At 47.4% G+C, this 24,375-nt stretch overlaps 1 protein-coding gene across 12 annotated transcripts in view; it reads left to right on the forward strand.

The window, feature by feature from the left end:
• Nmnat3 (nicotinamide nucleotide adenylyltransferase 3) overlaps window positions 1-24,375 on the forward strand; it is a 133,101-nt gene that overhangs the window by 48,600 nt on the left and 60,126 nt on the right. For 6 of the 12 annotated variants that reach the window (XM_011242826.2, XM_006511503.4, NM_001357449.1 and 3 more), the window contains exon 2: window positions 17,987-18,132. The exons of 1 other annotated variant lie outside the window; for it this stretch is intronic. In XM_011242826.2, the coding sequence (XP_011241128.1) occupies window positions 18,024-18,132 (109 nt within the window). In that variant the 5' untranslated portion in view covers window positions 17,987-18,023. The remainder of the gene's footprint in view (window positions 1-17,986; window positions 18,133-24,375) is intronic. 5 more of the 12 variants (XM_011242827.2, XM_006511502.4, XM_006511504.4 and 2 more) reach the window with 1 other exon arrangement.

A 24,375-nucleotide genomic window follows, 5' to 3' on the forward strand; every position in this document is an offset into this window, starting at 1 on the left:
GGTCCTTAGTTGATGGCCCTGTTTGGGAAGGATTGGGAAATGTGGCCTTGTTGGATGTGTGTCACTGAGGGTGGACTTTTACCATGACATTCCTGGTCACTCTTTTTCTCTGCCTTCAACTTATGGATAAAATGTAACCTCTAAGCCACGGCTCCAGTGTGATTCCTGCCTGCCTGCTGGGATGATTCTGGCCATGATGGACTCACACACTGAGACTATAAGCAAGCTCCAACTCAATATTTTATTTCATAAATGTGCACCAACGCACACAGACATGCACATGCACACACATGCATACACATGAACACATGCACACATCTATGAATGCACACACAAACAAAATGGGGAGATATCATAACAAACTGGTAGGTTTTGATCGTGGACAACTAACGAAATGGTTGAGTCTTTTTCATGCAAAGGGTACAGATAACCAGAACAAGTTAGGAAGTTTTAAACACAGAGAAAGGGAAAAGAACTTTCTAGAGATCCTTCTATGAGCTAGATTTCTTCTGCGTGTCACCGCTGATGACCCTCAAGACAAGTGTCAGAGGTCTCTGATTATCTCTATGTGTTCTGTGTGTCCCTGAGAGTTGGGATAATTGATGAGCCCACTGTAGTAAGAACAAGCTAATTCTTGTCATCCTCTTAGGATGCCCTCATGGAAGTGACATGTGCCAATTTGTGACCATAGTACACTTCCTGATAAAGGACTTCCTAGAAGCCTCTCTGTCTGCTAGGGGCATGTGGGACCATGAAAGGCATTCTGTGTTCTGGTCGAGCGAGGCTTATTCTGGGGTCCTGGTAGAAAATTCTGCAAGGGACAAAACAGTGAGCTACGCCTCCAGACACAAACGCCTGACACCATGAACCCTCAATTCCATCATTATGTGGCCATCAGTGACATAGGCTGTCCAGACTCCACTCTCCACAGTTACCCTGCAACAGCAAGGTAGCCCAGCCCATTATAAAAGGGGCTGCTTGGCCCCTCCTCTCTTTCTTGCCTCTCTTGCCTCTCTTGCTTCTCTTGCTTTCTCTCTAGCCCTCTTGCTCCTTCTCTCCCCCTCCCTCTCCCCACATGGCCATGGCAGGCCTCTACTTCTCTACCTTTTCCCTCTCTCTGTTTTCTATAATATAGCTCTAAAACCATGGATTGTCGAAACCTGCTGTGCTGGAGCAATGGAATAGACCTTCCCTTAAAGAGTCAAGTCTTATCTCCCGCAAGAAGGCCTTCAGCGTTTCCACCACTCACCCAAGAGGGAACCACCCAGTGCTCTTTCCCCCCTGCCCCTTCTCCCTTCATCCCCAGGACTGACTGAGCCCCTCACTTTGTTCTCTGTCCCTGAGCAGTTCCGTGGTGTCCCATAGCAGTCTCTCACATCCGCCCGCCTAGAGCCCTGGAGCTCTGGCGGGACACAGGTCATCTTTCCTACCCCTTATATCCCCAGACTGGCACCCCGACAGGGGCTGGCTCTACTCAAGGTTCTCCTCTTTTGAGTCCTGGTTTAAGAAATAAATATAGAGAGAGTGGAGTTCTGAGCTGCTTGGAATGAGTGTATAAATAAGAAACAAATTCTACTTTAAAATGTAGGGGTGTTTGCTAATGTAATGTACCTGTCTTCTCTTAGTGGACAGTCATTCAAAGTAAGTCGACTAGAAAGTTGTTAATTTTGAGTCCATGCCAGTCTAGCTAGTTATCAAGTTGGTATGGACCTGTAGGTACCTATAAGCAGTATTAAGACCAGAGATGTGCGTCCTGGTAACATCTGCATAAATGTGGCTCAGAGTAGATAGAAAGACATACAAGTTTATTCTGTGGGCTTTGAAGCCAGATATTTCTGGTATTCTTTCTCTCCCTCAATTGATGGTAACCCTCATCATGACCTCCTATCAAACATGACTACTGCCCAAAGGCTCTGGTGGTTCTAAGATTTTGGCTGGAGCTTGTGGACAGCTGAACCCTCGGAACATTGCTAAACCCTTTCATCGTCTCTGATGTCTGGAAATAGCCCAAGTGGCTTGAGGTTTTGCTCACTTGTAAATGTTTGAGTATTGTGTCCACAAATTGCAAATTGAGTAACTCAATTTTGAGGCACAGCTGTTATTTGGAAAAGACCCATCTAGGAGCAGGAGCTCCTTGCAAAATGACTGTGCTTCGTTTTTGTCAAGTACCAGGAAATGATTAACCCACCAAGCCATATGGCAAATGCCCACTCGAAACAGAGAGCAACAGCGCTGTGTAATGAGTCTGTGTTGGGGGAGGCAGTGGGGCAGTGTCTGGTTTCTGCGGTGTACACAGGAACAGACTTGCCTCTGCGTATTTCAGGTTTCCATAGTCCTGCGTAAGGACTTTTTCCATCCATGAAAAATTCATATAAGAAATTAAGTTACAGTGCACTCCCCCCACCCCCTGCCATAGGTGCATTTTTTTTTTTTTGCAAATGATATGCACTTGAGTTACTGCATATAACATGAATTTAATCAAGGCTGCAGAAATGTGAAATTTTATGCTACTTAGATCAACATGCTTTAGCTATGACTCACTCGGTTAGAATCGTGCTCCATCTCATGTAAGAGGAAAAAGGAAGAAAACTAGGCTGCTGACAAGAGTACGTCTCCTCCAGGGAGAAGACACTAAGGCGTTAGCAGCCTCAGGCCAGTGTGATCACTAGGTTCGGGTTTTCTCTTAGTGTGTTCTCTGCCCACCTGGAGCTGGCCCTTGTCCTCGGCATCCGGATTAGCTGCTATACTCTAGCCCTCACGCTGTAGGCAGCAGAAGGAAGGCTGGGAGCTGCATGCGTTTATTGGTTTGTTTGTGCTTTGCTTTGTATAGTGCCAGGGTCCCCCCATGTAACTGAAGTCTTGCAATGTGGGTCTTGCAATGTGATCCAGGTAGCCTCAAACCCATCATCCCACTGCCTCAGCCTTCTGAGCGCCGGGATTACAGGCATGGGTCACTGTGCTCAGAAAATCACATTCAGTCTCTCTTTCCCCCTCAGCCCCCAAAAGAATATTCCTGGAGGTGTTCTAGACAGTAATCCAGCCTCCCCCTGCTGCCGAGGCAACTGGGAAAGGTAGTGGTTGTCCAGTCAGTGGGAAGGATCCAGTGACTGACAGGAAAGAGAATGAGTCTCAGGCAGGGACCAAGACTCCACTCTGCCTGATGTCAGCACTGTTTGTTCTCCTGTGGACCACACCTGGAGGGCAAGAGCAGACTTTACGTGGTACCATCTTGCTATTACGGAGGCCTCTTGCTTCACGTCTTCTGGAAGAAAAAAATCAGTTAAGAGACACAGACTAGGGTAAATATGTGTAGCTCCGTGGTAGAACACTTGCCTAGCAAACACAGGGTCCTAGGTTCAATCCCAAAAGGCATAGACAGTTTGTGGTGTTTTGTTTTGTTTTGTTTTGTTTTGTTTTGTTTTGTTTCAAGAAATGTCTCACTATGTAGCTCCGGCTGTCCTAGAACTTGCAATTAGACCAGGATGGCCTAGAACACACAGAGCTCTACCTGCGTCTGCCTCCTGAGTACTGGGATTAAAGGAACATGCCACCATGCCTCGCCAGACAGATTAAGCAGTGGTTTACTTAGCAAAGCAAAGCAGACGTTCTGAAGTGAAACTGGAGTGGGCTGCCCTAAAAGTGGGGAACAGCTCGGTGGTTTCTGTGGTGTGGTTTTTACGGGTGTGTATGACTATGAAATGCGTGGCACATTCATGAAATAAGGTGACCTCTTTACATGCAGATCAATGTAGATCAGAGCTCCCTTTAGGTATCTGTTCCCATGATCCTCTAGAACAGCCCATGGCAAGCGGGGAGTGGGGGGGGGGGGCAAACCACAGTCAAAGGATATTATAATGAGGCCAGGGTCCTCTGAGAATGCAGACCCTTCATTAGTACATGTGTGTGGTAATTGGGTAAGTGCCCTGGTGCCTTCATTTTAGATGTAGCAGGAGGAACCTGTCTGAAGCTTCAAGGGTGTTTAAGGACAAAAAGGGCCAGAAGAGATGGCTCCCAACTGCAGCATTCCTTAGATACTTCATACCCAATTCCCTGTCTGCCTGTTGTCACCAGGCAGCAAGTCTGAGTGTTGTCACCAGGCAGCAAGTCTGAGATCCTCGATGGTAGCAGGTGGATGCAAGTTGTGTGCCCAAGGGCTGCCAAGTTTTACACATAGGCAGCTGGAAAATTGAATAAACAAGCGGAATAAACACGCATCTGGAGGCAGCTGCAGAAATGGGGAATCATGGGTTAAGCACCATGAGGAGAGCAGGCTAGGGCTCTTGAGAACCCAGTAAAGGGGGACAGGAGGTAACCAGACTGGAGTCGCCTCTGCCTTCACAAGGTGGCTTACTTTAATGTTCTTGTCCTCAGTGAATTCCCTTTGCACCCTTGCCTACCAGGAGGGCCATGGAAGGTGGGGATTTTAAACTTTCCACCCCTGCAGTACCCAGTCAGATTCCTGCTATAATGCAAGTCACCCCGTCAGCGACTGCATCCTGACTGGGTCCAGTCAAAAGAACAAGGAGAACTTAACCCCACCCACAGCCTCACAGCCCCACAGCCACACAGCCACACAGCCCCACAGCCTGCCCAGAAGGATAGAAAAGCACAGGTTACTCAGCCAGGCAGAAAGACTCCAGAGTCCGTCTCTCTGCTTGCTGGGCTGTGGACAGTGTAACTTTCGCTTTAATAAGTCTTGACTGAGTGCTGTGTCTTCAGATTTCTAAGCTTGTAACTCTTTACTGCAAAAAGAAAAGAACCTAAAGAAAGACACCCTAGACAGTATAATGTAAGGCCTCACTCAGGACTTGCAGGAAGCCCATCTTCCAATTAAGGTCAGTCACAACCAGACCAAACTGCGAACAGGGCTGAGAACATGACTGTCTGGTGCGTCTCTTACCCTAAAAGCATAGGGGTGGGAGGCGGCGGGAGAGAAGACTTCTTCCATTAGCAAGGCTGAACTTTAAGGCCAGTATTTCTCATTCTTGGTAGGAAGCCCCCTTCCCATCCCCAGGAGCCTGTTGCTGACCCGCAAGGCTTACAAAGGTTGTCCACAGGGTCTAATCCAGGATCTAGTCTGACCCATCTCATGCCAAGAAACTGCTCACCACTAATGATCGCGAAAGGCCCTGCAGCCCCAGAATTAAAATCAAACTAGAAAAGAAAGAAAATGGCTACCAGAAGGACCAAGTATCATCACCCTGTTCTCCACTTAGCCTGTTCTGTAGGAAGGAAAGGGAGCAGTCTGCTCCCGCCCTGTCTGCTCCCGCCCTGTCTGCTCCCGCCCTGTCTGCTCTTCTTCTTCCTGCAGAACCACCTTGTATTAGCAAAGAAAGGAGTAGACTGCCAGGCCCTAGCAGTACTATGCTTTCATCCGAGGGAAGACCCTCTCCATCCCATGGCCAGGAGAAATGGTGTGAAGCCCCTTGGAGACTCCCCCAACCCAAACGTCGCTGAATCTTCCCAGCACCCCTCCATGCTCGGGATGGTGTCCCCTTCAAATCACCTGGGTGGGACAGGAAGCCATGTGTCTGTTCCTCCATCACCAAGGTTGGGGTCAGGGCTGGAAGTAAGTTCCATGTTGACTTAGTCCGGGCCCGTACAGAATGTTATAGTCTGGGACAGGAAAAGGCCAGGAGAGAAGCTAAGCAGCCTGGAGAGTTGATAGCGATAGCTGCTGTGAGACTCAGCCTGACAGAGGGTGCCCGCCAGAAGCCCTTCAGTCCTGGAGCTGTGCTTGCTCTGTAGACAAGAAGCCACTTTGAAGGGATGTCTGCAAAGATACAGGCCCCTGCTAGGGTGCTGCCCCAATTTCGAGGGGGAATTATTGGAGGATTCAGTGTTCTGGGAACAAGCTGGGTTCCATACATCTCGCCTCAACCTCTTGTAGTCCCTAGAGCACTCCAGCCTTAGGCATCCAAAGGGCCTCAACTAATGGAGGTTAATCCTAGACCTCTGGGTAGGTAATGAGGCAGTGATCCCACCCTGCTGTTGGTTACTAATCCCTAGATCCACGTGACCCAGACACGCCCAGTAGAGCCCACTGTTCAGAGCTTGATCTCTACCAATCCAGCCCCAGACAGGGTTTCTCTATGAAACTGCCCTGGCTGTCCTGGAACTTGCTTTGTAAACCAAGCTGGCTTCAAACGCGCAGAGATCCCCCTGCCTCTGCCTCCCGAGTGTTCCTGGCTCAGTGCTTGATCTTAAGGGGACCTATTTTTGCATTCCACTTCACCCTAATTAAGCCAGACTTCATTTGCATTTGACACTCCCCTTAGAAAGCTATATGGACTATAGGTGAAATGGACCGTCCTCATCTATTTGACCCAGCCCTTACCCAGTATTTAATAAAATGGACATAACCCCAAACCACCCTAACCCTATATGTCCTTGACGTCCTGCTATGGGGACCAACTGAAGAGACCATCTCTTGAAGGACAGAATTCATCCTTATCTTTCTAGATGATGGAAGCTACAAGGTTGCATAGGAGACGGCTTATGTCAGACCAAGATCTCAAATTTAAGTCTAGTTTTATCACTAGTAACTGTTATCCTGGGACCAGAATGAATCCCCACAATCTTGGCCCTTCCTCTCGCCTAGACTCCGAACTGAGAGCTTTTTGGGGAGTTTGGATGTTACAGGTTTTGGCTTCCTGGATAAACAGAGCTGGCTAAGCTTCTCTATGAAGTTCTCAAGAAGGCTCACGCTGAAGGTCTTAACCAAATAGAATGGTCCCCAGAATCATGAGGGGACCTTCCGGAAACTTAAGGAGAAGTTTACTTAAGGATATAGTGTGGGGAGCGGGTGTGGCGGCAGTCCCAAAGGTGCCAGGGACTGCAGCTAAGTCATATGACTTGCACCTGACTTCCTCATATAAGACACAAACATCTTGAGTGCTGCACAGGTGTACCAGGATACAGGTGAATCCAATTTGGTGGAGATTTGCCCCTGCTGCCCTGATTAGCTGAAGCCTCGTGACTGGCGAGGGGGCGTGGCCTGCGGTGTGTGGATGAGAGAGAGTATAAAAGAGTGAGAGGCCCAGGGTTCGGGGGAGATATAAAAACAAGGGAGATATAAAAACAAGGGAGATATAAAAACAAGGGAGATATAAACAGGGGAGATATAAACAAGGGAGATATATGGAGAAAGAAGAAACAGGACTGAATAAACGTGTGCAGAAGGATCCTGTAGCAGCGTCGTTCTTCCTGGCCAGTTGGGCTCGCGTAAGAGTTGGTGCTGGAAATCCGGGAAGAAAAGACCCGGGACGAGAAAACCCGGGACGAGAAGACCTGGGACGAGAAATCCTGGGAAAAGAAACATCTTCAGGCATGAGCGAAGACCCCCTGCTACAGGAAGGATTCAGAACTGCATCACAGGGAAGAAGGGGTTAATAAAGGTTCCCATAAAACAGACTGTTGAGAAGGATCCGGTGTGGATTCAGAACTCTTCAGCTGGGGAACGGTACTGATGAAGAGAAAGAAGAAAGATGAGGACTGAATAAACTGCTGTTAGAAGGACTGGTGGTCGCATCGTTCTTGCTGGTCGAGAGCAGGCGCGACAATTGGTGGCCCGTACGGGGAACCGACTCCCCCACCGAGTTCAGAACTTTCAGCAGTCAGTGGTTGCCGGCAGGGTAAGTTCACGGTGAGTGAAACTTGCGACCCCAGGAGTTTGGGAAGGACCTCGGATAAAATAGAGGTGAGCATAAAGTTGCCAGGAAGTAGGCACAAAGTAACCCAGGAGTTTGGGAAGGACCTCGGATAAAATAGAGGCGAGCATAAAGTTGCCAGGAAGCAGGCACAAGATAACGAAAGGTTCCCGGTTTTGGGACAAGTTAAGGAACTATGATAACCTCAGTGTAGTGATCAAGAGATCCTCGCTGTGTAGTTATGCTTTTTTCTCCCATTGACCCTTTGTGGGTAGGTCTGATAGTTTTGGTCTTGTTTGTTCTGATATATGGACTCTGTTACTGTTTGAAACTGTGTGTAGAGGCAGTCAAGACAGGTCAGAAAATCCTTACAGAGCAACAAGAAAGTATGTCGGAAGAGGAGAAGGGCTTAAAAAGAAAAAGGAAAAAGAAAGACACAGTGTTATCAGGTGGACAGAAAGGACAAAATAAAAGAGCTGAGGCGGAGGAGGAAGGCGAATTAGCTTCGGCGTCCTCTCCCTATGCCTCCTCAGCAGCCACCTGTAGGTGGACCTTCTGTCTGGAGATTTGGAGAGGATCGAGTAGATCAGGTGTTGACGTGGGCGAGAGGGTCTGTTTGTGTGTTTCCACAGGACCAGATGGAACCTCTTTGGGTGCCGGAGAGATTGGTGAGACGCTGCAAGAATGAGGCTCCTGATCCAGTTGCCCCTGTGGATGTGGTGGATGATCCCACAAGCACAAAGGATGGAGCCGAGATGGGAGATCCTTTCGTTATTCCAGAAGCCGATACCAGCTCGACATGACATTCAAATTTTTCTATGCCTTTTTGATCCCTGAATTCCCCTTAAAGAGATATCCCCTCTGGCTATCTATCCCTTGCTTCAGGGAAGATGAGCGGGGATGAGAGCCCTGGGATGTATGCTTGTTATAGTGTGTGTGTGTTTTGTGTTTGGCACATGTGTTAGGTGCAGAGTGTGCGGCCCGCACTTTCGCCATGGTAGCATAGGCTTTTGCTGCAGTGGAGGCGGGACAATCTCCTCAGATTCGGTTTGCCGCTCTAAAAGAAATTATGCTGCGTTATGCCGTGGGGTGCAAGGCTAAGCACTGCACAGAGGATAGCTTGCTGTTGGCATCCTGTGGAAGGCACGTCTGATTGCATGAAGGTTCAGTGTCCTAGTTCCCTTCCCCCAGGAAAAACGACACGGGAGCTGGCCAAGACCTCTCTGGGTGATGAGCCTAAGAGATGGTTTTGTGTAGGGCCCCTATGCTTGCACACTGGGGATCAGACCTCTACCTTCACCCATGAGGCTTGCTTGCAGCAATTAAGATCTGGCCATAGGTTAAGTAACATCCTGGCCTTTTGATGCACCTGCCACAAGCAAAACACAATCTCCCCAGGAGTGGCTTGGCATGATTAAGAGGTAGTCAGTGATAAGACTCCCTGGGCATGTCACCAACCTAAGACAGGGATCAAACCAATGCTGTTTGTCACCCAAGGACGGGTAAGGGGCATGGCTGCGGGGGGCTATCTACAGACATTCTCTCTGCCAAAAAAGAAAAAAGGGGGAATTGTGGGGAGCGGGTGTGGCGGCAGTCCCAAAGGCGCCAGGGACTGCAGCTAAGTCATATGACTTGCACCTGACTTCCTCATATAAGACACAAACATCTTGAGTGCTGCACAGGTGTACCAGGATACAGGTGAATCCAATTTGGTGGAGATTTGCCCCTGCTGCCCTGATTAGCTGAAGCCTCGTGACTGGCGAGGGGGCGTGGCCTGCGGTGTGTGGATGAGAGAGAGTATAAAAGAGTGAGAGGCCCAGGGTTCGGGGGAGATATAAAAACAAGGGAGATATAAAAACAAGGGAGATATAAAAACAAGGGAGATATAAACAGGGGAGATATAAACAAGGGAGATATATGGAGAAAGAAGAAACAGGACTGAATAAACGTGTGCAGAAGGATCCTGTAGCAGCGTCGTTCTTCCTGGCCAGTTGAACGCGTGTAAGAATATAGAAGCCTGGGCTATCCAGGGGTAAGTGGATGCTGGCCTGGACCTGCTTGCCTCCCCAGGACTCTGTGTACTGTCCCGTGCAGGGTTACTTTCACTTTAATTAATCTTGAGTTGTGTCTATAGACCTCTCGTCTTGTTATATTTTACTCCAGGAAGAAGAACCCTGTGCTGGTTTGAATGAGAGTGACCCCCACAGGCTCACACATTTGAATGCTTGGTTCCCAGTTGACCTGTTTGGAAGAATTAGGAGGTGTGGCCTTGTTGGAGGATGTGTGTCCCTGGGGGTGTGGCTTTGAGGCTTTAAAAGCCCACACCAGGTGCAGTATCTCTTTGCTGCCTGTGGATCAGGATATCAAACTCCCCGCTTCTGCTCTAAGGCCATGCCAGTCTGATTCCCACAATGATGATAACAGACTAACTCTGAAACTGTAAGCATGCCCCCAATCTAAATGCTTTCTTTAAAGTTGCCTTGGTTCTGGTGTCTTTTTATAGCAATAGGACCAAAACTAAGACCTCTAGATGGCATCCCCTATATGGGCCAAGTACTGTGAGTGGGGTTGGCCCTAGTCCTCATGAGAGTTTGGGGAGGGGCTGTAATCATCTCTACTTTCCATGAAGCTCACTGAAGCTTGGAGAATCGAATTAGGCTGTTTACCTGAATGGAAGCACCAACCTTTCCCTTCCAGGTGTGTTGAAAAATTAGCCTCAATATGTGCAGCATCTTTAGCACAGTGTGGAGCCTATTGCACAATAAACCCAGTAGCTATTACTCAGCTCTGCTTACAGCAGCAGCTGAAATCAGTCCCAGACTCACACAACGTGAGGCATGGCAAGGGACATCTTTCCACTCCTCATGCTCCTTCGAACCTCTGGAAAGTTCTCAAAACGGAAGCTACCTGCTTCCCTGGGAGTCTCATAATTAGGATGAGTACTTAATTGGCATGTTTGTTTCCTCCAAGGGGAGGATGGCACAAGATCTTCACAGCGACATACAAGGCCAGTGTTGCTTTTGTTTTTAGCAGCACCGGGTGCCCATAGCAACAACAGGCAGAGCCAACCAAGTTAAAAAGAAAAAACAAAAAAAATAGCTGAGTTCTCATGAAGGTTGATGGCTCCAGAGAAGTTGACACATTGACAGATAAAAGTCACCCAGGGTGCTGAAAAATGTGGTTGCCAAGCTCCTCACCATCCCCTACCCCCAAATACAAACTATATCTCTTGTTTTCTTTAAGATGAGGAGCCTGGTCAAGAGGTCTATGTAAAGAAAGACACAGAAGACGCTTGGTGAATCCATGTCCATTCTGCCCAAAGCCATCTGTTCTATGTCTATAATAAACAGGATGTTTGCAGCCCCATTCCAGGGTCCGCTGTTAGAGGCACTCACTGCAGGGAAGAGGACATTGACAGCCTCCCAAGCCATGAGCATTAACACATTATGTCCACAGAGATGGCACTTAATCTGCCTGGCTCACTTTCCTTCCCGCATCTCTGTGAGGGCCTGAGACAAATGGCCACAGGGTACATGCTGGGTTAGAACTGAGTATGTGCGGGACACTAGCCAAGTTTGGATTACCTGACAAGTGAGTTCAGATGGGTGTAGCAACAAAGGCTATCTTCCTGGATAAGGGGATCACCTTATCCAGGAAAGAAAGAAAGCCAGAGGACCAGAGGAAGGTGGGGTCCTTTCTGAAACACATGAACCTGAAATCTGAGCAGGTTGTTCTTGGTTTAAAATCTTGTATGGGGTTTTTCCTTGCCAGCAGGATAAATTGACATGTTCCTGAGCCTACAGAACCCTCCTGCCTCTGCACCCTCATGTTGACCCCTCACATCATCTCACCTCTCCATGGGAACCATGCTGATTGATACCTTGCTCCTTCCCGCCGTGTGGTTTCTATAATTGTATGTCTCTGCCTCCCCCAGGCTGTATCCTTCTACCGGGTTCTGGCTCCTCTGCTCCAGCTGGAAGCTCGTGAGCAAGCTGCCCCTAGACAGTGAGAGGGTGGACTTCCTATGGCTGCTGTGACATTCACCACAAACAGTAATTCTGGAAGTCCACACTGTGAGGGGAGAGTAGAAGTGGACCTGAGACCCTTGTGTCCCCTCCGAAGGATCCGAGGACCAACTTTCCTTGCAATATGGAGGCCACTTATATTGTTGGCTGTGGGTCCCTTCCTAAAGACTCCATCCCTTCTTGGCCACTCTTTCATCACATTATCATCTCTCTCCTACTACAAGGTGTAGTAAGTTAAGTGGCACACACCTTTAATCCCAGCGCTTGGGAGGCAGAGGCAGGAGGATTTCTGAGTTTGAGGCTAGCCTGGTCTACAGAGTGAGTAAAATCCTGATAAAAGTGGGTAACAAAGGTATCCACCTTGTTTCATGGCTTTGGTGGTTTGAATGTGAATGGCTCCCATAGAGTCATAGGGTGGTATTATTTGAAGATTTAGAGTGGGTGGCCTTATTGGAGTAGGTGTGGCCTTATTAGAGGAAGTGTGTCACTGGGGATAGGCTTTGAGGTTTCCAAAGCTCAAGCCAGGCCCAGTGGCTCACTCTCTCCTCCTACTAACTCTGATCCAGATGTAGAACTCTTGAGCTCTTTCTCCAGCACCATGTCTGCCTGCACGCTGCCATGCTTCCTGCCATGATGATAGTGAACGAAACCTAAGTGAACTCCAATCCAGCCCCCATTAAATGGTTTTTGCTTTTGTTTTTTTTTGGTAAAAATTGCCATGGTTATGGTCATGACGAGACGTCTTCACAGCAACAGAAATCCTAAGACAATGGCCTTGTCTTTAATCACTTTTGCCAAGTCCCACACCATGTAACCCAGCATATGTCCAGGCTCCGAGGGTTAGGATACAGGCATCTGGGGACTGCTGTTCAGTCTCTTGTGGTGAGCTGTTAAATTATAAGCCCTCTCCCTAGTGATCTTGAATTGTCACTTCCATCCACGATCCAGAGCTCTGTGAGGACAGGGCCTGTATCTGCTTTGCCTTCTGTTGTATCTGATGCACCCATCCCCACAGCAGCAGATGCTGAATACGGTTGTCTGGTAGAAGCATTTGAAAGATGTAGAAAGAGTAATGCCAGAGGCCTGACCATGGAACGGAAACGGGACGGGATAGTCTCTAAAACTTACAGTGACATCCCTTCAGAGTGTCAGGGCAGCAGTGGTAGAGAATGATCTGGAACACAGTGGGAGTTTGGAACTGTGGGGCCAGAGTGACCACCATCCCTTTCCACATCTTCAAAGCCGAGGGACGACTCCAGAGTTGAAGGTGCATGCGCCTGCTGGAGGGGAGGGGGCACACAGTATCCCTGTCGATAGGATCATTATGTTGAAAATGCATAGCAGGGTGGTGGATTTGTTTGATTTCAGTCTGAACTGATTGGATGGGACAGATGTGTGGTGGAGGCGGGTGTTGTTCAGTAACCTCTAGGAGATCAGAAAGTTCTGTTTTGGCCCAGGAAAGGCCCAGTCCGATAACAATTTGCAAGATAACAAAATCACATAAGAATTAACCATGTAAGAAAACGACTTGGTCAGGGACAGTGGCCCTCACTGATGTTACAGGCATTCCCTGCCTGTATTGTGTACATCCAGTACTGTGATGTCCCTGGGTACAGTACTGGAAGGTAAAAGGGTGGAAATGGACGGAAACCACTCTCTAGGACCCACCTTCCATGGGGAAGAGCCCCGGGAGAAAAGGCAGTGAGGACTCTGTGATTCTGTGGCTGATAAAGTGGACGTGCCTGCAGGTGCACCTTCATTAGGTGCAGGAGGGGCCAAAAATACCTGTAAGGGGGACCCACCCGTGATGGGGTGAGGAGAGCATTTCAGGAGGCCTTAAGCTCATTATAGAAGCAGCAGGTTGTAATTGACAGGCAGATGAATCACTCTAACTATGAGGTGGAAGGGGGGCAGAGGTGGAATTCCCCCCCCGCCCCTCCCCCCAGTTAATGATGAATTCCAGGAAGGCACCCTCAAGGTGTTTAATCCTCCAGCAGCAGTTATTGCTCACTCTGCAGGCCTCTGCTGAGTGCTTATTGATGAGCAGTCTTTTCCCAATCAGAGAAATCTCCCTCGCTTCTTCACCTCACCAAACACCATTAAGGATGGACGGACCTGGACGGACGGGTGGATCTTCTATCATCTGCATCGGATGAGGCTTGCTCTCAAACCTGAGCCAAGTGTGTTGTTCTCTTGCTTGACCCGTGGAGTGAGTCGTTTTCACCTGATGCCTGTTTTTTGTTTGAGTTTCCTTGGTAAAGAGCTTACCTGAAGCAGGGAGGCATTCACAAAGGATGTAGAGTGAGCTGATCATGTTCTTGAGCCTGCAGGACAGCCAGGGTCAAGTGCAGCTGGCGGGCCATGCGAGCTCTTTCCTGCCACCAAGACCTGGCAAAGCAGAATCACTGTTGGAGCAATGCTGCTCAGTACACAAGGCAAGGAAAGAAAAGGAAGAGAGGCCCTTGGTAAAAGCCTTTTGTTCTTCTCAGCGTGACACCCTTCCACCATTGAGACTGCCTTCCAAGCAAATGTAATACTTTACCTTTGAAAAAAACCCAGGTTACCTGAGATGTGCAGTTCCATTTTGGTGGCTCTAAATATTTATGTTTTGTCAAAATGAAGTAAGATACTGAAAGAAAGGCTCCAAGATGGCTGTGAGAAACAGCCATCCTTTCCAGACACGCTAATCAAGAGGCTGCTCTTGTGGATAGCTGGTCCACTTTGCAAAAAAACAAAACCTCATTAAATCTTTCACTCCCCTGGGAAGAGGCCAGCCACAGCTAGTAGCCAGAGGTTCTTTGCACACAGTAAGGGGTATGGCTGCTGCTTAAAGGAAGCTTGTCGAGCCAGCTGTGCCACATCTGGGCTCTCTGAAGCTGCATCTTCACACATAGCTCAGAGCACAACAGGAACACCTCTCCTGCATTTCAGAGCACACCGAGGCCTTCTCCTGGCCAGAGGCAGGTCCCCTGGCTAGCTGCCAGAACCCTCTTCAAAGCCCACCAAGCCCTATTGCTGTCAGACTGCTTGGAGGTGAGATCCAGGGGCATTCTGTTCACATAGGGCCTACTCTCTGGGAAGCAGGAAGCATTCTGAGCTCCTCCTCTTCTTCTGCAATGTGACATGTGACTTACTTAAAGGGGATGCGTTTATAAAAAGATAAAGAGAGTAATGTATGTTCTATGGTGATGTGGTGAGGTATGGGAGAAGGGGGGTGTCCCAGCAGGCCCATGCCAAGGCATCCCTTCCCCCTGAGGGACCAGCCACAGGACAGTATAGAATAGAGTTTTTTCAGGGCATGGGGAGGGGAGTTAAGAGGGTAGTAGAGGCAGAGCAAGGCAAAGAGACAGAGACCTGGGGGAGGGGGGCAAGAGCTGTGGACAGAGAAGGGGAAGGGAGGAGCAGGAGCAAGAAGGGAGGAACCCAAGAGAACAAGAGTAAGAGAGGGAGGAGGGGGGCAAGCAGCCCCTTTTATAGTGGGTCAGGCCTACCTGGCTGCTGCCAGGTAGCTGTGGGATGGAGCTTAGACAATGCTAACAAAAGGCACATCCCACTATAAGAGCAGCTGAGCAAGCTCCAAGCAGAAAAAGCCATCTTAGCTTTCAGCCCTCTCAGCAGCTGGGCAGCTGTGTCCCAGCTCTGTTTCAGCCACTGTGGATTAGCTCACCCCATCCCAACCCCTCTCCCTTGTCGAGTCCTCCTGGAAAGGCCACGAGGCTGACTGCATACCTCTCCAGCCTCCCTCATGGCTAGAGGGATAGAAGACCTGCTTCTGACGGGGACACGAGGCAAACAACCCCAAGGAAACTACAGGAAGAAAAAAGGACTGTGTTCTGAATAAGAGGAACTAGTCCTTGCTCCTTTCGGTCGCCTCGACCTGAGACCCAGGCAGTAGCTGTAACAGCAATCTTGTGACCATGAGGGAAAAGGCAAGGGAATTGCCTGCAGGTCCTCGTGGAGCCCTGGATCCAGCACCATCGCCCAGATACAAGCTGCTTCTAGGTTTTCTGCCCTGAAGGAAACCAACCCCCCTCCATTTGTGTCAGGCACTAAGGTTAGCCCTCCATGACCTGGAGTCAGGTGTGCCTCTAGCTCCCTGGGAGGTAAAGTGCTCGGGTACAAGGCAGGAAATGTGGACAGCAGGGCCAGGTCACACACAAGCCTCAAGGGCTGCTGATTACCCCCAAAATGTAGCAGCTTCAAACAACATGTAATACATTTATTCATTTATTTATTATCATTGCTTTGTAGTCCCACAGTGTCTATGGGTCAGGTGTCCAGATACAGTTTGACCTCATCTTTTGACTCAGGCTATCTTAGTTAGGGTTGCTATCGTTGTGGTGAAACGCCATGACCAAAGCAAGTTAGGAGGAAAGGGGTTATTTGGCTTGCACTTCCATATTGCTGTTCACTCTCCAAGGAAATCAGGACAGGAACTCGCACAGAGCAGGAACCTGGAGGCAGGAACTGAGGCAGAGGCCATGGAGGGGGTGCTGCTTATGGGCTTGCTCCTCATGGCTCGCTCAGCCTTCTTTTGTTGAGTTTGGGGTGGAAGCTGAGAAAACTCACTTCGGAGACAGAAACTTACAAATGAAAGCTTTATTTCGGAGCGCTCAGGGTCTGAACGGCATCCCTGCAGGGAGATTGTACAACAGTTTTACAGGATGGAAACACAAAACCAGGGGGGATGGAGGAGGCTGCTGCATTGACCAATCATATTTTGCCACAAGGGGTTAAGCAAGGAAGTTAACTTCGGCGACTGGGCCTTATCTGGGTCACCTGGTTTCAGGGTCCTCGAGTCAGCTTTTGTAGCTAGCTTCCCTCTGGACTCCGACCTGGAATTTAGACTGATAAGGGAACAAAGGCATGGACAAGCTGCCTGCAGTCAATTAAGTCAGGCAGCACATTTATGGCTTATGTGCCTTAGTTTAGATAACGGGATAACAGCATCTTCCTTCTGTACAACCTTTACAGGTTAACAGACAAATAGGAGACATCTGAAGGAATAGGACAGCAGTTGGTTCCCAGGACCTGGGAACATGAACTCAGTTTTGACCCTGCCAACAAGAGGGAACTTGTTCCGGAGATGGCTGGAGTCAGGAAACTATCTCTTAACACTTCCTTATAGAACCCAGCACCACCTGCCCATTCGCATACATAGTTGTTACTGACACTGTTTCTTGTGCTCTCTGGTGACCATAGCTCTCCCTCAGTCCCTGGCCCTATCAGCCCTTCTGGGCAGCTCACAACATGCAGTTGGCTTCATCTGAGAGCAAACAAGAAAGCAAGAGAGGTGAACAAGAGGGAGGCTGGAGTCCTTTTGTCGCCTTATCTGAGACTTGGCACCCCACCTGTTAGCTGTATTCTGTTAGAAGCAAGCAACTAGCTCCAGCCCACACGCCAGGGGGAAGGATTACAAATAACTACCAGGAGCAAAGATTGGGAGCCCTCTAAAGCTGCCTGCCACAGGTCCCTGGCTAGCTTCACTCTCCTTACAGTTGAGGAAGGGAGAAACTGAGGCTTAGAAAGGAACTTTGGTTTGTCTTTGGTCTCACAGACCCTGAGAGGCACGGCCAGGAGTCAACACCAGGCCTGCCTTGAGTGGTGCTTCCCTGCTACCCCCAGGGCAGCGTAGCCAGAATCAAGAGAGCCACCAGCAGCTAGCCATGGCCAGGATGATTTTTTTTCTTCTTTATCTACACCTCAGTGCTGCTGGTCACAGTGTAGGGAGGCGAGAGGCTGGGCTGGGCCTTTCAGAGTCCTTAGCTCCCAGGTAAAGTGTAGCGAGTGGAATCGTGCCGAGGTGTTTGCATGTCTACCGTCTCCTCACAAACACTTTACAGGGCACAATTACTTATGGAGGTTTGTGTATGCAGAGGAGAATGAATGTTCAAACGTGTGGCAGACATTTTGCTACTGGGGAAATATAGGTAAAGAATATGTCATAATTACCTATACAGAAGGATTTTTGCAACTTTTATAAATCTAAAATTATTTCAAAATACAAGGGCTTTCAAAAGTGCCACCCTAGCCGGGCAGTGGTGGTACATGCCTTTAATCCCAGCACTTGGGAGACAGAGGCAGGTGGATTTCTGAGTTTGAGGCCAGTCAATGTGGTTTGTTGCACTAGACACAGACCCTGGACTATGGCGAGCTCTCAGTGAACGTTGCTCTCCTTGCCACCTTGGTATATCTTGTAGTTATGGGTCATGGCTGTATGTGGCGTAGACTCTCATTTATACAGTTTTCTCCACGCTAACTTCCTGACATAAGGTTTTTTTTTTTTTTTTTTTTTTTTTGTCCCTATAAAAGCAGGGTGGCCACTGCGGGTGTGGAGGTGTGTGACAGCATGAAGAACCGAATCCCTGTGGTGCTTCTGGCCTGTGGTTCCTTCAACCCCATCACGAATATGCACCTGCGCTTGTTTGAGGTGGCCAGAGACCACCTACACCAAACAGGTCAGTCAGAGAATCAGGCGCTGGAGGCCTGATGGGCTGGGGCTTTGTTTGATGGTGTCATCGTTACCTTGAGTACGACTGCTTGTCAAGTCATTCTCCTCTTATGTAACTCCCCCAACCTGGGTAGAGGGCTCTTGACCCTTAGCTCTATGGTATATGTGAGTCCATCCCTTGGCATGGGTTGATTTGTCTCAGAGTCCCTCTTCCTTGCTCGCCTAACGTCATCCGTGAACACTGAAGGCTTGGGGAAGGGATAGTTTATGGAAGCTGCCCTACCCAGGGCCTCTTGAATGCTCCCCACATTTACCCACACAGCTGGGAATAGGTAACACATGCCTTTGAAATGCCCTGCTGCCTGCAGCAGGTAAACAAAAATTCAATAATGGGAATTGACATTTCTCCATCTGAAGAATAGGTTTCTTCTCTGTAACAAACTGTTTTATGTATTCATAAATACATTTTATGTCTGCATCATGTTTTCATAAATGTGTTTTGTATTATTGTGTTGGCCAAAATTTTTGCCTTTAGAGGCATTTTTATACCAGAATCAATTCCTATTTATTTTTAATATTTTAAAAAAAAGCATTTGAGTAACATGTCAATCATTCACAGAAATCATACACAAATGTTGGCTTATTTTAATAGAACCATGACTTTGTTTACAAAACATGCTTTTACTACTGAACAAATGATCATGAATGTCTATGCATGGTAAAGAAGTGGTTTTTATAAAGATATTTTTTGAAATACAAGCAATGCAGTTACAATTGCTCGTTGGACATCAGTACGCAGTATACCAAAAAAACTGTAAATGCCCAATAAACTTGAACATAGATACTGCAGATCACTGGGAAACAATGCAGATCCAAATAAAAACACAAGAGCATGGCCAGGTTCCATGTATCATGAGGGCAGCCACTGTGGCTGCAGCAGAGCCACAGGATTGCCACCACCTGTCACTGGGCTGCCACCTGCCTCCCAGTAAGCATCAGGAGCAGGGGTCAGGAGTCTCTGCCTCTGAGGCTGGCGAAGGCTAAAGACTGGCAGAGCCCAGGGCTAGCAGGTTAGGGAGGAGACAGACCCTGGGTTCTGGTAGTGAACCATCCCATCAACCATGGAAGAGAAGCTTGGTATTCTGTTCCCAAAAAGTATAGAACCAACATCCATAATCATAGAAACAGATAAATCACTCATTGAAACCAAACCAGAACCAGCCAAAGCAGCTAAAGAAGATGTTAGAATTAACAGAGATGATGGGAATCAATGGTTATGGGCCAGATGTTCAGTGTTTAAATAGAAGCATAGAAGACATTTTAAAAGACCCAAATCAAACTCATAGGGTTGGAGCAAAATGTGTGCAGTGAAAACATGCCTGCCAATATTATAGTTATATATGTATATATGTATGGATAGTATATAGGATGTTAGTATAGTGATACCAAACACCACAGAAAAGGCAGGGGTTGAGGAGCAGATACACAGGGGACCAACCGAAAGAAAACACAGAGAGAGAAAAATATCCCTAAAACAGGAGGAACCATGATGTGTGTAATAACTTTAAGCAGTGTTACCTGTCGCTGGGATCTCAAAAGGAAAACTCACAAAGAGGAGGAAGAGTGTTGGCAGAAGTCAAGGCTGAGATGTGTCCAGACTTGATGCAAACAGCCCACAGGTCCAAGGGGCCCAGAAAAGCCAAGCTTAACAGGCAGGAGAGAAACAGCCCAGGGGGTGTGATCCTCTGATTTCTCAAAACCAGAAGGAAGACCAAAATCTTAAAAGCAGCCACAAGAGAAGAAAACTAAGGATTGACAGCCAGTGCCCTGTTACCGAATTTACCGGAAGAATTCAGTAAAATGATTTCCCTAAAGAAGAAAAAGAAAGGCCCTTCAGTCCAGAGTTCTGTAGCCAGCTCCAGATCCAGCAGAAATACCCTTGGAAGATAAAACCAAAGTAAGGATATTTGCAGAGACAGAAGCTGGGAGGACTCATCACCAGCCGACCTGCACTTCAAAAGACACACTCCTAAATTCCCCTGGGTAGGAAAGTGGCAGCCAGCAATGGGGGTTTCCCTGAGGGACTGCAGAGAGTGACCACATGAGGCACATTCAAGGAAGATTGGGGCTTTTAACATTTAAATGTCTCTAAAAGGAGGTTGACAGGTTACGTGAGAATTCAATATTGTGAGATTCTAGACTGCAGAAGTAACGGGGGTGGGGGGTGTGTGGGGGGGGTGGGCAGGGGCAGCATTAATCTGCTGGTTCAGAGGGGCAAAATGCAAGTATTCTGCCTGTGAAACATTCCGGTTTACTCAAGATAGACTGTGATATGTTAAAGATAAGCGTTTAAACCCCAGAACGTGTGTGTGTGTGTGTGTGTGTGTGTGTGTGTGTGTGTGTGTGCGCACTTATGTGCATCTGTGAAGGTAAAAGGACAACCTCGGGTCGTGTTCCGTGGATGCTCCCCCTGACGCCGCCTTTTTGTGACAGACTGAGTCACCGACCTGGGCACACAGCCTGGCTACACTGACTAGCTGATGAACCTCAGGGTTTTACCTTTCTTTGCCACCCCGGTGTTATGATTATGAGTCCACATAAAACTATGCAGTGATGGTTTGAGTAGACATGGCTCCCATAGACTCATGTGTTTGAGTGCTTGGCCCGTAGGGAGTAGTGGTCTCATGAGGAGTTGTGGCAGAGGCAGGCTTTGAGGACTTAAATGCTCAAGCTACTCCCACTGTGATACACAGTCTCCTGCTCTCTGGGATCAAGCAGTAGAACTCTCAGGACTTTCTCCAGCACCATGCCTGCCTACAAGCCGCCATGCCTCTCACCATGGCAATAATAGAACTGTAAGCCAGCCCCAATTAAATGTTTTCCTTTATAAGAGTTGCCATGGCCATGGTGTCTCTTCACCACAGTAGAACCCTAACTAAGACACATGCCCAGTTGTTTTGTATGGGGTCTGAGGATTAAACTCGGGTGCTTGTGTTTGAAGACAAGCACTTTGTAGTTTGAGCCATTGCTCCTGCCCTAAGCCCCCAAACATCAGAACAGTCAACTATAGCTAATAAGTATACAAAGGAAATAATATAATTCAAAAGAAGAGAGAGGGGACAGAAACAGGTGGGATAGACAGAAAACAAGTAAGAGGAGATACCAAAACCTGATAATATCAATAATCACCTTAAATATAGACTTTGGATTATCGTATCCAGCAAAATAAGAAAGGTGTGGCTCTGTACAGTTGAGCTGGCCTTTTATTTGCAGGGAGATGGGTTCCAAGACCCCCAGTGGATGCCAAAAGCTGAAGATCCCATCAGACCTGATGCACTGCGTTCTTCATACATTTTTGTAGTAAAGTTGAATTTATACATTAGGCAAAGGAAGATGCTAGCAGCAGGAGCTAGTAAAATGGAATGACTCTCTAACAGTGCACTGTAATAAACGTTATTTAAGATGCGTGAGCTCTTTCAGGAGACTTTCATTTAATATTGTCATAGACTAGTTGACCATGGGTAACTGAAATGGTGGAAAGGGAAATTGCAAATAAGAAAGGATTATGTGTAAAAACCACATCTTACATGTAAAAATGTAGATATGTTCAGGGGAAAGGGATTGAAAATTGTCCCACACAAGCACTAATTAAACAAAAGCTGGAGTTGCTGTCATATCAGAGGACAGAAATTTCAGAGGAAAGACTATTACCAGGAATAAGAAAGCCTTTCCATAATTACAAACTTAACCTCCGTTCCAAATTACTGAGAATCATGGCCAGACAATATGGAGAGAGCGAAAGACCTTGTAAGACTCAGATCTAAACGGACGTCTCCATCAAATCCCACCCCTCATGGCTCAGGGAACCCTGCAGCAGAGGATGTGGGAAGAGTGTAAGAGCCAGAGAGGATGGAGGACACCAAGGAAACCAGGCTTTCTAATTTACAGGATCGATGTGAGATCACAGAGACTGAGGCAGCATACACAGAGCCTCCACAGATCTACACCAGATGGTGTCCTAGAGCTGAAAGAAGTAGACGGGTGCCCCCATCCCTAACCCAGAGCTAATTGATAACCACTTGTAACTGAACAGTTGGTTTTTCTCCAAGGAAGTCTCACTAGGGAAACAAACTACTCTTAAGTGTAGGCTGTGTGCCCTGCAGTCACTGGCTGATGGGAAATGAACTCAGCAGCATCTTTGGAGGTTCCTTGTTTCATAATGTCATGTCAGAGCTTTTTATTTTTATTTTTTATCATGTATAATATATAGTATGTATTATATATGTAGTAGATCGAATGAAAATGGGCCCCATAGGCTCATAGGGACTGGCTCAATTAGGGGCTGTGGCCTTGTTGGAGTGGGTGTGGCATTATTGGAGGAAGTGTGTCACTGGTGGTGGCTTTAAAGGCTCAGAAGCTCAAGCCAGGCCTAGCATGTCTCATTCTCTGCCTGCTGACCCAGATATAGAACTCTCAGCTTCTTCTCTAGCAACGCATCTGCCTGCAAACCACCATGTTTCCCTCCATGACAATAATGGACTAAACAAACCTCAGAAACTGTAAGCCAGGCCCAATTAAATGCTTTTGTTTATGAGAGTTACCTTGGTCATGGTGTCTCTTCACAGCAATAGAACCTTAAGTAAGACTATACATACTATGTAACTTTGTCCATGGGTTGGAAGACGCATGTTAAAATTTATCTTTGATGGCTTTACTAATAAGTTTTTATAAGGACATTTTAATACAAATCACATAATATGCTCAGCCTGTTCCCCGATACTCCTCTACCATCTCCTTTCTCAGGAAAACCTCTCCAAATTTTCCTATAGACTCATCTTAATTGCAGTAGGTTTTCAGTAGCAATAAGCTGATTCTAATATTTATACAGAGGTAGGCTTGCCAGGAGAGTAACATAATGACGGAGAGAAACACAGTTTTGGAGGATCGTCATTATCTGTCTTTAGAGATAATTACCAAGCTGCTGCACTTGTGACAATACTTTGCTGCTGCAGATAAACAGATCAATGGAACCGAGGGGGCCAGAGCTGACCCTATTACATAGACAGCTGATTTTGTGAAAGTACAAAAGACAACATGGTAGACAAGGGTAGCTTTTTTCCATAAATGGTACTAAAATAACCAGGTACCCATACACAAAATGTATTTAATTCATAGATCATTGTGCACTCTAATCCAAATAGATGATAAGCCATAGTATAAAAGCCCCAAATCACAGAATTCCCAGAAGCAAGCATAGGAAACCATCTCTGTGACTTGGGGTAGAGATGTCTTACATAAAACACTCAAAGCGTGATTCATAATGAAAAACAGTGGTCAGTTGGAGTTAATCAAAACTGACAGATGCTCCTGAGAGACGCAGTAAAGAGAGAGAAAGGACAAATCACAAGCCAGAGGAGATCTACAGAATTCAAATTTGATAAAACTGTGATCCAGAATGTGTAGGGACCTCTGGACCCAGAGACTAAATAAACCATAGTGGGCTTCCCTGGAAAGATAGGTGGATGGCAACTTATCACATGAAAAGATACTCAGAGGATTGCAGTCAAGAGCACAGTGGTACCACTGTACCTGTGAGGACAGGACAGGAGCATTCTCTTCTCCCATGCTGAGGAATGGAAACAGGCAATGGCTGCTTTTAGTGGCGTCACAGATTTCTTAGAAGTTAAATGTCTACCTACTATGCCCATGTGCCCAAATCTGTGCGTAAGTGCTCAGAGCAGCTTGAGCTATTAAACAAGCCAGCTTATGAATACATGAGCAGATTGTGATCAACAGGAAACAGATCAAACCAGTAACAGAGAACAATGGTGCTGAGTGAATGAAGTCAGATTTTATATCCCATTTCTAGAAAAGTCTAGAAAACACCAGGTTAATCTACAGTGACAGTAGGAGCTGGAGGCAGCAAAGTGGCCAAAGGCATAAGTATAAACATGTTCCTGTGTTAAGGGATGTATACGTGTGCATGCATATGTGTGTGTGTGTGTGTGTGTGTGTGTGTGTGTTTGTGTGTGTGTGTGTGTGTGTGTTATCAAATTGGAGGGGTAGAAGTAGCTCAGGAAATAGGATGTTTATGTGTAACATTAGGACCTCAATTCAGCTCCACAGCACCTGTGTAAAGTCAGGCATGCACACACACACACACACACACAGAGAGAGAGAGAGAGAGAGAGAGAGAGAGAGAGAGAGCCCTCAAATTATACTGCTTAAATATATATAACTTATTATATGT

The sequence above is a fragment of the Mus musculus genome, chromosome 9, assembly GCF_000001635.26.
Source record: "Mus musculus strain C57BL/6J chromosome 9, GRCm38.p6 C57BL/6J".
Taxonomy (NCBI): domain Eukaryota; kingdom Metazoa; phylum Chordata; class Mammalia; order Rodentia; family Muridae; genus Mus; species Mus musculus.